The sequence below is a fragment of the Anneissia japonica genome, unplaced genomic scaffold (genome assembly GCF_011630105.1).
Source record: "Anneissia japonica isolate Jap-2015-1 unplaced genomic scaffold, ASM1163010v1 scaffold1356_len1145284_cov175, whole genome shotgun sequence".
Taxonomy (NCBI): Eukaryota; Metazoa; Echinodermata; class Crinoidea; order Comatulida; family Comatulidae; genus Anneissia; species Anneissia japonica.
Window position 1 is genome coordinate 940,548 of NW_022706987.1, and position 13,666 is coordinate 954,213.

At 32.8% G+C, this 13,666-nt stretch overlaps 1 protein-coding gene and 1 long non-coding RNA gene across 2 annotated transcripts in view; one reads left to right on the forward strand and one right to left on the reverse strand.

Annotated features, from left to right (window-relative positions):
* The first annotated feature begins 167 nt into the window (after nucleotides 1-167).
* LOC117106279 lies at nucleotides 168-2,146 on the forward strand. The gene is made up of 4 exons (XM_033247639.1): nucleotides 168-848; nucleotides 1,077-1,235; nucleotides 1,450-1,647; nucleotides 1,768-2,146. Exons 1-3 carry the CDS (start codon nucleotides 840-842, stop codon nucleotides 1,645-1,647), a joined length of 366 nt encoding a protein of 121 aa, XP_033103530.1. The 5' UTR covers nucleotides 168-839; the 3' UTR covers nucleotides 1,768-2,146.
* Nucleotides 2,147-6,054: 3,908 nt separating this feature from the next.
* LOC117106283 overlaps nucleotides 6,055-13,666 on the reverse strand; it is a 20,625-nt gene continuing 13,013 nt past the window's right edge. Inside the window, exons 2-3 of the long non-coding RNA XR_004445039.1 lie at nucleotides 7,075-7,182; nucleotides 6,055-6,279 (exon numbers count right to left, since the gene is read on the reverse strand). This is a non-coding gene — a long non-coding RNA (uncharacterized LOC117106283). The remainder of the gene's footprint in view (nucleotides 6,280-7,074; nucleotides 7,183-13,666) is intronic.

Genomic DNA, 13,666 nt, shown 5'->3' on the forward strand with positions numbered 1-13,666 from the left:
TATATATATAATGTATATTGCCATTGTTGTTTCCATAATATATATTATATTGCTCATTTAAATCAAAACTCTTCTGCATTATGGCGACAGGTGATAAGGCGGAATCAGAAAGTGACCCTGCTGGCGTTAGCGATATGATTGCGCTTACCAATGCATCCAAGGGAATTTCTACCCAGAAAAATCACCCTGGTGACCTTTCTTTGAAGGATTGGTTATATAATTTCCAAGTTTATTGTGATCGTTATTCTTTGAATGCAGATGAACAATATACTGCACTTATTAGTCATTTGGCTGGCAATGCAAAGATGAGGTTCAATGTCGTATGCTCATGTCCACAAATAATATGGGTGTCACTGAAGCCCTTAAGATATTGAAACTTGCTTTTCAGTCAGATGAATCGGCCGCAGCATTTAGTTATTCATTTTATTCTAGACAGCAATTGGATAGTGTAACATTAGCTGAATATAGTTTAAAATTGATCACGCTTTATTCTCAGCTTATTAAAGCGTCTGGAACTGAAGAGAAGACTGCACTGAAGCAACTCCAAAACACCACTCTGAAGCAGAGGTTTGTTGAAGGTGTACGGGATCCAGTTGAACGTGAGCTTCGTCGTATTAAATTGGCGAGTAAACAAATGAAATGAGGGAAGAGGTCCTTGAATTGTTCAAAGGGGAGAAACCCAAAGTTAAACCCCGTGTAGGAAGCTGGATATAGTGAACCAACAGAGGTATCTGAGCTGAAACAACTAAAGAATGGAATGCAAGATTTTAAACGATCTGTCTTGAACTCTCGACGAGATGCTCGAGTTTTGAAGTGTTACAATTGTGGTAAGGAAGGCCATGGTAATGGTAAGTGCAAAATGCCATCTGGATTATGCTGGTCGTGTATTATCAATCTGGTCATTATTCTCATGCTTGTCCTAATAAGGTTAATATCGGTAATTCTCATAGTAATCATAATTTTAATGCTTCAGGTGGTTCATCTTCTTCATCTCGTCTTTCTAATGTTAAATCTAATGCAGGACGCGATAGTCAAGTTGAAGCATCACATTGTCATTCTACCATTGATGTTTTCAGCGCTGTGAGATCTCACAAATGTTGATTTGGCAGCTAAGACGGTTGACAAAAGTCCTTCAGCTAGGATGTGTATTGGATACTGGTGCTGAAGCTTCGATAATTCCATCATCAGCATATAATCAGTTGAAGTCGCGCTTTGGTGAACTGGGAACAGTACCGGTAAGTGGTTTGTTCATGAATGTGGTCAGTGTGTGTGGTCTGGAAGTCCCCATTGAAGGCTATAGGCCTATTGAGATTCCAATAACCATTATGAATAAGAATTTAAATGGAGGATTTTTAGTTGTCTCTGATCATGCAGTATGCAGACATGATAATGATTATCCAATGTTGTTGCAATATTTTACGTGAATTTCCTAGTTTTGCTAATTTACAGGATTTAGGAAGATCACTTGACAGAGAAACTCCACCTGCCATCTGTAGATCTGAAGTCATCTTGCAGATAGACGAAGAAGAATCTAATATACTCGTGTCATTGAAGCATTCTGGTGTCATTTCCCCCTGTAGTACCACAGAATTGAAAGCCGATTTACCGTCGATTGGAAGTGTTAATGCTGGTGGTACAACTGATTAAGTGAGTGGTTTTATTTCGGACAGGGGCAGTGATACTTTCCAATTACTCTTACCCACTTAGATTTTGCTAAACAGAAAGTTGCTGGTTTATTACATTAACACTCTCATGTTTTCTCTACAGGTGCATTTGATGTAGGCAGATTTGATGTGGCCCTGTCATTAGGTTACCTTATCGTTGTATTAATCCTTCAATTGCCGACGTTGAGACAATGTTACAAGAAATGTTAGATCAAGGTCATCCGTGCATCATAAAGCAGTTTTGCTAGCCCCATTGTGCTAGTCAAAAAGAAAGATGGCTCTCTACGATTTTGTGTAGATTAGCGTAAGCTAAATGATCATGGGGACGACTCGATCCTAATCAATTCCAGTGCAATCCCCGAACCATAACATTAATCATGTCTTTCTGCTTCTCATATTTGCATCTGATTCTATTTATATTTCAAGGTTTTCTTTGATTAGAATATATTTTAGTATGAAAATAGATTATATTAGATTATACACTATAACAATGCATTGCAATACACTTAATTTTTACCAGGCTTACTATTTTGTTAATATGAGTTGTAAAAAAACCACGTAATCATGACTGCGGGTAATTGCTAAATAAAAGATAAATTTTCTCATAATGTTTTTGAGAGTAGCTTATACTAATACTCTTTGATTAATGTTAAATTTATGCTAACGATTTAAAAATATATAAAATCATAAGTTTAATACAGGATTCTCATAATCTTCAAAGTGATCTTGATCGGTTGTGTGTTTGGTCGCAAAAATGGGGACTAGATTTGAATCCAAGTAAATGTAAAATTTTAAGCATTACTCTCAAGAAAATACCTATTATTTTTTACTATTCTATTAACAATAATAATTATAATAATATCAATAACAATAGTAATGATAACGATAATGAAAATAATAATAATGATGTTGATAATAATGATAATCCTGAGTTGTAATACTAACAATAATAATGATAATAATATCACTCAAAAAGATCTGGGAGTTTATATTGACTCTAAACTTAATTTTTCCATTAATGTTAACGAAACATTAAAAATTAAAGGCTAATTGAATGTTAGGACTCATGTGGAGAAACTGTAAAGATCTTCATTCTGAAACAAAAGTTTCACTTTATCAAACATTAATTAGATCTGCTCTTGATTTTGGCTCAGTTATTTATAATAATAATCGCATTGAAAAAATTCATTATCGTTTTTTTGCGTTTTGCTTTATATAATCAGACTGAGATAGTCAATCTCAGAAATTGTTTATCTCCTAAGGTATGTAGACCTTATATTGATCTAAAGTTTCTTTATAATGCTGTACATTGTAATTTTGATTACATGTTTCTTTATTAATGTGCCATCTCGTAGAAATAAACCTATATTTTATGTTCCTTTGGGGGGGGGGGGGGGGGGTAAATGCCATTAAAAATGGGTTGTTTTGTAGGTTAAGTAAATTATATAACTCGCTTTTAGTTCAAGATAATAGCCTTGATATATTTTCTTATTCCTTCAATCAGTTAAAGAATGAGGTTTTAGGTTTACTTTGTCTTTATACATTTTAGGCCTTTTTATGATTTGTTTTCGTTTGTATTTCCTGTTTCATGTGAACCCTCCTGTTATTGGCGAATTTTATTTGCTGTTGGTTGTGGTTTTTAAATAAAATAAAAATATAAAAATTTCCCTTTTTTTGGTTCCAATGCTGTAAAGCAATAGGAACCTTTGAAATGGCCTGGATGTTCGTCTGCACGTCTCTGACGCTGATGTCATCAAATTTGTGAAAAGATTGTAAACAAGCAAGGTTTCGTGAGAGTAAGTTCAAAGTTGTCATACTCCTGTTGGTTTAACATACATACGTACATTTGGCACCTCACAGTTTATATCTTGTGACATATTTTGTATGTTCCTTCTTTCGGTAGTGACAGTTTCGCCTAGGAAGAGAGCCTAGCCAAGAACCTCTGCAGATTTTATAAACGATTTTATCTAATATTTGGTTGTTGGTTTCCAAACAACCGATCCATATCCTAAGATTAGTCTAAGTGGTGTAACATTATCTTTAGAAAATCTGCCAAAACAGCTTTTCCTCTGGTTAGCTTTTAAAAACATCAAACTGCATTACCAGATGACTTAAAACCTCCATCAAAAGAAGTCCACGTTGTTTGACATAAATATGTATTGCCCCCTGAAAGTGACAAAAATCATAAAAAATATTGAAATTAACTTGCTAGTTTTGCATTAACATGTAAGTTATTAAATTTAGCATAGAAATTATTGAATTTTAAAGTACCCCGACTTTCATACTTGATATAAACTAAACCCAAAGGAAATAAGCTGGAATGATATTTACTGGTTTTTTGTTTTTTTTTTGTTTTTGTTTTTTTTGGGGGGGGGGGGGGGGTTTATCCACGGAAGACTTCCGTACGTTTTAACTCGTGTGTTTCTATTGTAATGTTTATTTGTGATCAGTGCTTCCGAATAAAATCAAATCAAATCACAACTTTAGGAACTCTATTCAGTAAAGTGGTCATACCATGTCCCACCATATTAAGGTACTAAAAAACAAAGTATTACAGGAAAATTGATTTTTATTGCGGTAAAATAATCTTTAACACATTTCTGATTGAAATTTAGAAAATAATTAACATATGGGTTATTTTCAACAAAATCCTGCCAAAAAATACATGTCCCAATTTCATTTCTCCAAATTTCCAAATCCCATAATTTGTAAAGTAAATTGCAAGAATAATTATACCACCAAAAGAATGTCTAGTGTCTTTTAAATGTTAAAAGAATTTAAAAAAAAACCAGAAGAGGACCTTTATTTCACAACATCTCCATCAGTGGCATTCGTCAAATTTTATCTATCTGAAATTACATCAACTTTATTGTTTTTGTGTCATTTTATCAGCTGTTCCTCATTCTCCTCCTCTTTCCTGTTCTTATTTTGTTTTTTTTCTTCTCTTGCTCCTCATCTTAGCCTGTTTTCTTTTGGTCCCTTCAATTAATTTATTCTGCTGCTATTAAATGTGCTTATTTTCATCTTTTAGTTTTGTATTCTTTACTTTATGTATCATCCTAGCCTGGTCTCATTCCATTCCTCTTTAAATTTTAAATCATGTATAATGCATACAGTGTTTGTTTGTTTGCAGAGGACAGACATATCTCTACTGCAAGATATATGTATCAAAGAAACAATGGCACTGTAAGTATCAAGTGAAATATACTCAAGTTACCTTATGAAATTTTAACTTATTAATTTGATCTGATTCTTTATTAAAATTTTCTTTTTGGCAGATGCAGCAAACAGAGCATAACCAATTTGCAAGACAAGAAAAGTACACTGAAATCTAGTTGGAACATTTTCAAGAGTCAAAAGAGTAATTCCTATGAAAGAACACAAACAATTATTGTATATTTACAAGTTACTGGAACAAGACAACTTGCATCATTCTGAAATATTGATTATATTGTACAGAAGATATGTTCGAATTATGTTAACCTAAGGAAGAGTAATATAATTAATTTTTCTAATATAGGCTGTGTAAAGCATTTTACTTTTAGTTAATTGATTATGCCTAATAGTTTGCAAGACAATTAAAATATACTGGAGTCTAAATATCTTGCTGAATACCGAGACAGCTTAATCATGGTTTATATATCGAAGGAATTTAAAAATTATTTTATTTTTAATGAGAAGTTATTGCAGCATTAAATCATTGTAAAATATTGAACCAAGGGAAACAATTTCCAATACTTAATTTTTCATATATTTTATGTATATATATATAAATATATATTATGATATTGGTTGTAAAGTTTCTATAATAAAAAATATAAGTAATGTGTTGATGTGTTTCTTTGCTGGTCGTGTCTTAAGACTGGATAAGCAGGTAAGACGAAAGAAGCGCCCTCTAATAGAAAAAGGACTAAATTTTCCCTCAATTTGTATTAAAGTGGTGCTGAAGAGTGCCCTCTAATAGAAAAACAAAATTTCCAGGGTCTCTAAATTTCTGTTTAAAGGGGTTTCCTGTGGTGCTGGAAAGCGCCCTCTATAGCCATTTTGTTTCTACATTTTTCAGGGTCTCAAATTGTCAACATCTATTAAAATAATAAAATGCGCCCTCTAACAGCCATTTTTTCAGTGCTCAATTGTGGAGTTCTGAAAAACATGGATCTTAGAGGGAGCTTTTTACCATTGACAATTAAGAGACCCTAAAGAACTTAGGTGAAAAAGGCTATTTGAGGGCGCTTTTCTTCACTATTTTTACCAGAACTCCACAGACTAAAGTGGCCAAAAAACTTAGTCATATTTTGGGCCTTTTTCTATTCGAGGGCGTTTTTTTTTTTTTTTCCCAAACCATCCTGCTCATTCAATAATCGAGAAGAAAAAACAATATTCAATAGTATACTGAATACAATTAATATTTATTTATTCAATATTACAATAACTTCAATACTAAACTCATACAATTAATATTTATTTATTCAAAATGTATTACAATGAATATATATTTGGTTTAAACGCCATAATCGTACAACTATCTTGAAAGACCATCCAAGATTGTCGATCAGAGAATAAACTAAGAAAGCAGGATGAGGCCACTGGTTTTCTGAGATCTTCGTAGTTTTCACTGAAATAATATAGTACAAATGTTGTTACAGAGGGACAATAAAACATCAATGAAAAGGAATAGAGCAATTACGTCAATTTCAAAAAGATTTTGGTAATTATTGTTTTAAGCTGCATAAAATCAAGCAATTTGTTATTAACAAATACAGATTAAATATAAGTTCCCATTAGTAGAGATAACATTAATATCGCATCTGTATAAATTACCTATTAATTACATTAGATAATTAAGTCAATACCAACTAAACTGATTTAAAACCCCATATAAACTAGTAGTAGTAGTAGTAATTTACATTAAAAAAATATATATCCTATTTATCTGAGCTGGTACGATGTTAAATAGTATGCATTTATGTAAGTTACAATTAATTATTAATCATTTATTATTAAACACACGTGGCAAAGACGAGCCAAACCAGTCACTCGTCGCAAAAATTGATTTTGAGTTATTAATAGTGTTAAAGAGTTACAAGCGTTTAAACATAAGCCTTCAAAGTTTATGACTTCAGACAGAAACTATCATAAAATCTTTAAAAAGTGTTGTTTTAACATTGAAAATGGGGGAAATAACAGCAAAGAATGATGTATAGATATATAAATGTTCTGTCAATTATATTAATCTCCAATTAAAACCTAATTTATTTTAAAATAATTGAATTAGGGAATATGACAGTTTTTGTGTTGTAATATTGAAATTAAATGTTTATTTTTAGTACTGAACCAGGTCAAACGTTATCCCATAAAGCATTTTAAAATGGACATGAAATTCATAATAAGAACAAGTCTTTTGACTCACCATTCAGCAAAATTAACGAGCACAAAACAAGCAAGCAACATTAGCCACTGGTTTGCTGATATCTTCAGAAGTGCATTTTGCAATGGTTAGACTTCTACAGAATTTTTACTGAAATAAAATACATACATTTCATTAAAAAACCAGAATTAGAAGGAATGCAACATTAATATTTAAATATTATTAATTTAATTAAAACATTAAATTGTAATTCTAGAATTATAATTGCAAGCCAATAAAAACACTATTTTATTACCATTATTATTACTTCTTAAATTTCAAAATTAGGTCAAATAATGAAATTTTAATGTTATTCATCAATGTAATTACTTAAAGAACAAGAATTATGTAATAAATATATTTTATATTATTAAATATTTATTTAAACATAATAAAGGTATAGCAAGCCCATACCAAGGACTTTTTTCTTGCCCATATTCCCGACTGTAAAATAAGACCTGCGTGGTGGAATAAATTGAACCTGGAAATTTGCCCACACACTTTGGAAAGTAAATTCTGTTTTCTGCTAAATTTTTGTTAAAAATTATATAAGGGCCCAAGTGTATTATGGTGATTATGCACCTACTATACTATCGATTTTCTATGCATACTTGAGCTGGTTTCTCCATTAGGCGAGACATTTTTTATTCCTTGTTTCGCGTACTTTTTTGAAAGATCACCGGAGGAGGGTGGAATAAAAATTAAAGTTTGTTTTATTATTTAGCAAATAGTTTTGCTAAAAACATCCAGATGGAGCAGAAAATATTTTACTGGTGAATGTCCATGCCATACACCTTCATAATTTTAAATCACTGAGGGCAGTATTAGTATCTCTAAATTCAACTTCATCTGTTTTAACTGATTTGTGTAGGAATATATACTAGGATACACCAAAAAAAAATGTTAAGGGGGTGGGGAAAATTTTTCATGAGAGGTCAAAGGTCATTTATACTGTGGCCTAAAATATTAAGACATGTATCATGTATCGCAGGAACACTATCGTTGATCTTGTGTCAAAATGCACAGAATTATCAAATAAATGACCTTGAAAAATGAGGTCAAAATGTCAAAAATTGTTGTTTTACTCACTAAAAATGGCTTATCATGTTTCAAAAGAAATGATCATTTCAACTGACAAATGTAGAAATACATACTAGAGTACAGGAAAACAAATTTGGAATGGAGCAGAAGATGGGTGGGGAACGGTGGGAAAATTACTTTTTTGGGGTTAAAGGTGACTGACCCAACCTAAAATACAAAAGTATGGGAGTAATAGGCCTGTCAAGCCAAAATTGGTCCACCAGTTCGATTTTAGCCGCTAAAATCAGCCCCCTCTGGGATAAAATTACAGTACTGTATTGCCTACACCAAGCCAAATCTGTCTCAGCAATCGCTTTGACACCACCCTCCCATACCCACCCCGGGCCTTCGGTTCTCAGATAATGCTGCATGCTATAGTTACACCCTTAAATACTTCGACCCCCCCCCCCCCCCCCCCCCCCCCCCCCCTCACCCCCCCCCCCACCACCCCCCCATAAATTATATCCTAGAGCCGGCCCTGGCTGTATACTCAATTGCACACACAATGAATGAAAAAAATATTATATAATATAAGAGATGAGATATTTACTAAATATAATTATAATTACTAAATAAATGCTGTACTGGTTTTGGCTTTAAATGTGGACTACATTTGGAGAGTAATTTTAAAGCCAAAATCCTTTTGGCCCTCCACCAAATTTTTCTTGACAGACCTACAGTACAAAAATCTAGAAAAATATGTAAAAGAACCCTCATATTCTCCACCTCAAAAAATGAGGTCAAAATGTTCAAAATTGTTATCACTAAAATGGCATATATTATTTTTGTTAAACTCATCTTTTCAAAGTATAGATAAGAGTATTGATTAGAAATATACAGTTAAACCTTACGTATGGTATGGGACCGGAGGGCGTACGTAAATCGGGGGATTCGTAAAATAGAGGTTGGGTTAAATTTGTGGTAACCTTTGACCTAATATGTACATAACACTCATTAAACATATGTATGAACGAACAATTTTACCTAGGCTAGACCTAGCCTCTAGGCCTACGAATAAAAAGATTTGTTTAGTATTTTTCACTTTACGATGTCATAATAAAGTGTTCAAATAAAACCATGTGTCTAGTGTATTAATTCATCACTTTATATTTAATTAACTAAAGAACATGAAAATATTGTAAGATTACCTATACGACAAAGGTACATGTATAACTTGGGAATTCCCCTTCATACCTATTCTAAACAACAGAGCTGTAGTGTTGTCTGGGCCTGTTGAGACAAACTAAAACCATGTGCGCTGCACTGGGCGAGTCAACCAATTAGCGTTCGTGTACGTGAGACAGCAACCATGTGCAATGCACTGGGTGAGCCAACCAATTAGCGTTCGTGTACAAAACTATGTCTACCCAGCTTCGTGTAAAAAAATTCGACCAGACGAGATTTTCCATGGTTTGCCACACGAAGCTAAGCAGGAAAGCAATTATTTTGAGCACCATCGGTAGTTGTTCATCTCACTCAGTTCACATGGTTTTTAGATTACAACAACCCGGTATTAGGCTCAATCAACGTTGCTATTTAATGAAAATACGTTGCATTATGGTCTTTTTACTTATGGTTGCTCTGAAAAGGGCTGTTTGTTTTGAATATTTTTTTTTTTTTTTTTGATGACGTCATCGTCGATACGAGGCGTACGTAAAACCAAGGGTTTGTATAACTGGGGTACGTAAAAACGAGGTTCTAATATAAATCACAGCTTTTAAACTTGTATCGATAAAACAATTAATACAGCTATACTATCAGTCATTACTATAAGAAAAACTGGAAAACTGGAAATTCTAATTTGAATTGCTTAATTTGTATATTTAAGCAAGTTTTAGCATCAAATTAAAAATTTGAATGAGAAAAAAAAAGAAGAATCCCCTCAATTTTTGGAAAGTTACAGGGACATAGCTAGGATTTTCAAAGGGAGGAGCCGTCTTGCGAGGTACGAATTCAAAAGAGAGGTGGCCCAGGGAGAGATTTTTACAGATACAGGGTCACCCCACTTTAGGGTAAAGCCATATAAAAATAATCGAAAAATGTTATTTTTTGCATTATCGTTCATTAACAGACGTTTTTGAGGATTTCTATTAGAGCATAGGTCACAAACTTATGATATACAGTAGTAGAAAAATAAGTATATTATTCAAAACATTACAACAATAAATACCAAAGTGTCGAACTGCAGGCAACTCCACAATGTCCCCACGGGGAACAGTACTTGTTCAATAGTATATCATGAGGCCGCACCGCATTCAATGCAAGTTCAACGGCATGATCTCTTTGACGCCGCCTGTACGTGACATCGCAATTTTCAGTGAAGTGTCTGTTAATTGTTTTTTTTATGAACGGTGATTGATTAAACAACATTTAATTATTGAATTTACAAGAATATCGCCTGGGTATAAAAAAAAAAAAATGGTAAAGGCTAAACCATTGCCTACCGTGTGAAAGTTTTACTGACAACTCACGGTAATTAATCGTTAAAGAAGAAATTATACCACGATTGAAAATTGACGGTTCTAAACAGCCCTGTAATATTTATCCATGTTGTGTTATCTTCAAGCAATGCTCAAGTTTTCCTTAAAAGGTAGCTGTATTTTTTGTATTGAACGAATTTCATGTAGGGGCCTACTTTTCTCTGTTCTATGTTTTTGGCATGCCACCCACAAGCTTTTGTTTTTTTAGTTTTTGCCCTCTTCATTTTTTAAATTGTCTTTTAAATAACCTTATGTGCTATATACTATCAAAGAAGAAAATACTGTAAACGTATATACTTTAATTGAATTTAATTGAACGAAGACACCGCAGTACGATGATCAGTTATATACTTTGAAAGTAAGCGTATTTTGTTTTTAATATGACGAGCTACAGTAGTTTCTTTATCTAAATTTTAACCCCGTAGTCAACCAAATATACACGTCTGATTCGGAGGCTATGGCATTAAACTCTAGGGAGAACCTGTAGGTCTAGAAAGTACTGTACCGCCTAGAAAATTGAGTAACCAGCTGCGAACAAATAAGAAACATACTGTAGGCACAGGATAGACCTGATTTTTAGGCATGTACAGTAACATCGACTAGGTCGATGTACCCTCAAGGTTTACTACAGTATCTCTATTTTGGAGATAGTTGTAATATTAAAGCATCTTTAGCAGTCCTGATTTTAGCTTATGATCGCGAAATACGATAATTAACAAGCTAAGTTGGGTCAGTTCACTCTACTAAAATGAAAATTATCGTTGGATTTTGGTAAAAATAATAGTTATGAATTAAGGACGAGGGAAGTGAGAAAAGAAAATGATATTAAACCCCAGTGACTCGTTGCTCTGCACATTGCATCCATCAATACCCATATTGTTCATTGGATCGTGGCCCTATTTTCTCTCCTAAAAACATATAGGAGAGTGACTTTTGAGGAGAGCAACCGTTCCTACGAATTACTGTACATAAGCCTACGTGATGGACTGCATTCGGAATACAGCATTATTCCTATAATTTTAAAAACTATTTTTACACAACTAATGATTACCACTTCAAAGTATTATAATTATAAACAGCAGCAGCAACAATAACAACAGCAACGACAACAAACAACATAAACAACAACAATAATAACTTCTCATTATTATTATTATTATTATTATTATTAACCAAGATGGGAGGCCTTTTTACGGGAAGGGAACTGGTGTGTTCCAGTTTTTATCCACATTAACACATAGTGTACGCATCTTTGTATTATAACAGACTCATACGCCGTACGTATTAGTTTTGATGAATTGTTTCCATTTCTTCATATTTAAAGTATACATATATTGTTTGCATTAATAGATTAAATATTTAGATTTGCTCTTTTTTTGTTTCCTGTATTGTTTTTATGCAATAAAGTGATTTTATATATATACCATGTCAAATGTTAAAATTGGTTCCTTATTCTGGGCTGAGGATGTGGTATTGATAGGGGATGATGAACAGGATCTAAATAAATTGTTGGAGGCAGTAAATGATTTTTCGAGAATGTGGGAACTATCTTTTAATCACGAATAATCCAATATATTAATAACCGGACAAAAACAAATTCTCAAAAGAAATGGAAATTAGGCGACGACTACATAAAAGAACAAGAACAATACAAATATCCTGGTATATACATATCCTGTACCCTATCAGATAAATACCACATTGATGAAGTCATCAGAAAAGGGAACCGATCTATAGCATATATTAAATCATTAATTAATAATCAAGACTCATGGGGATTTATTATGGAAATGCATAGGACTTCCAACCATTAATTACGCAAGTGCTATGGCTTTGTAATGGTAAATCCACATTAGATCAGATAGACAACCTTCAAATCGTATGGCAAAGACTATTCTGAAATCTCTACGATATGTTGCCAAAGAGGCACTTTATAGGGAATTAGTAAGGAAAAATCAATATTATCGCAACAAAATACTATTAAGGCTGAGTATTTTAATCGCCTAAAAAACATGAATGATGAAAGACGGCCAAGACCACTTTTTAAGGCAACCTTTAATATAGAAGAATGGCGTTGGTTTTCCTATTTAAAAACCATCCTACCGAAAAAACGATTTGTAGGCTTTTTATAATAAAGAACCAGGTAATGGTTGGTTCAAACATTTTAAAATTAATAACAAATGTAACGAAGAGAACGATTGGCTTATTAGAGCTCAAGAAAAATCTATGGTACATTATGAATACATAATGTATAAAGGAGCCCCTAAATTTGAACCGTACCTATTAGATAAACTCAATTTCCAGGGTATAAACTTAAAATTTAAATTCAGATCTAAGAATTTTCTTGAACTGGAAGCCAGGAAAGAATCTTGGTCCATCAGTAATATTGGTTTTTTTTAGATTATGTAACGAAAATACAGTAAGAAAGAAACTGTAGATCACTTTATATTTGATTGTAAAATACTAGAAGATATTATGAATCAGTTGTACAATAATGACTTACAAATACATAGGATATACTGTACTGTGGAAGATTGAGTTATTTTTCTATAGTGCATAATTTTGTATATTTTGTGTTCAGTATGTAAGATTTAGTTAAGATGTTTTTGTATTTGGATGCACCACTCGAAAATGAGTGAGTGCCACTGATTTTAAAGTGATTCCCAATAAAACTGTAAACAAAAAAGTATCTAAATTAGTTTGTTTTTCTCTACCCTGATTCCTCTTCATCACAATGTTCTTCTGCAAGAACTCCTTTTGAACAATGTCCACACACACACCCCACAAGTAGAAACACATGATATGCAATGTGGTCTCCCATCCCCTTATTGATATTACATACATGTTTCATCCGTGCGAACACCCCTCCTCCCCCCCCCCCAATTCCAGGAAGTCTATCTGGCATTATAGTACATAGTAGTCAGTTTTAAGCTGTAATTTATTTCTAATCAATTTATTTATATGCTATATATATATATATACAATACATACATATATATATATATATACATATACATATATATATACATATATAT

Excerpts from the sequence above, each read along its gene's own strand:
- LOC117106279 (XM_033247639.1), top strand. Across the intron at positions 1,236-1,449 it reads GTGAACTGGGAACAGTACCG|GATTTAGGAAGATCACTTGA; the intron begins GTAAGTGGTTTG and ends GCTAATTTACAG.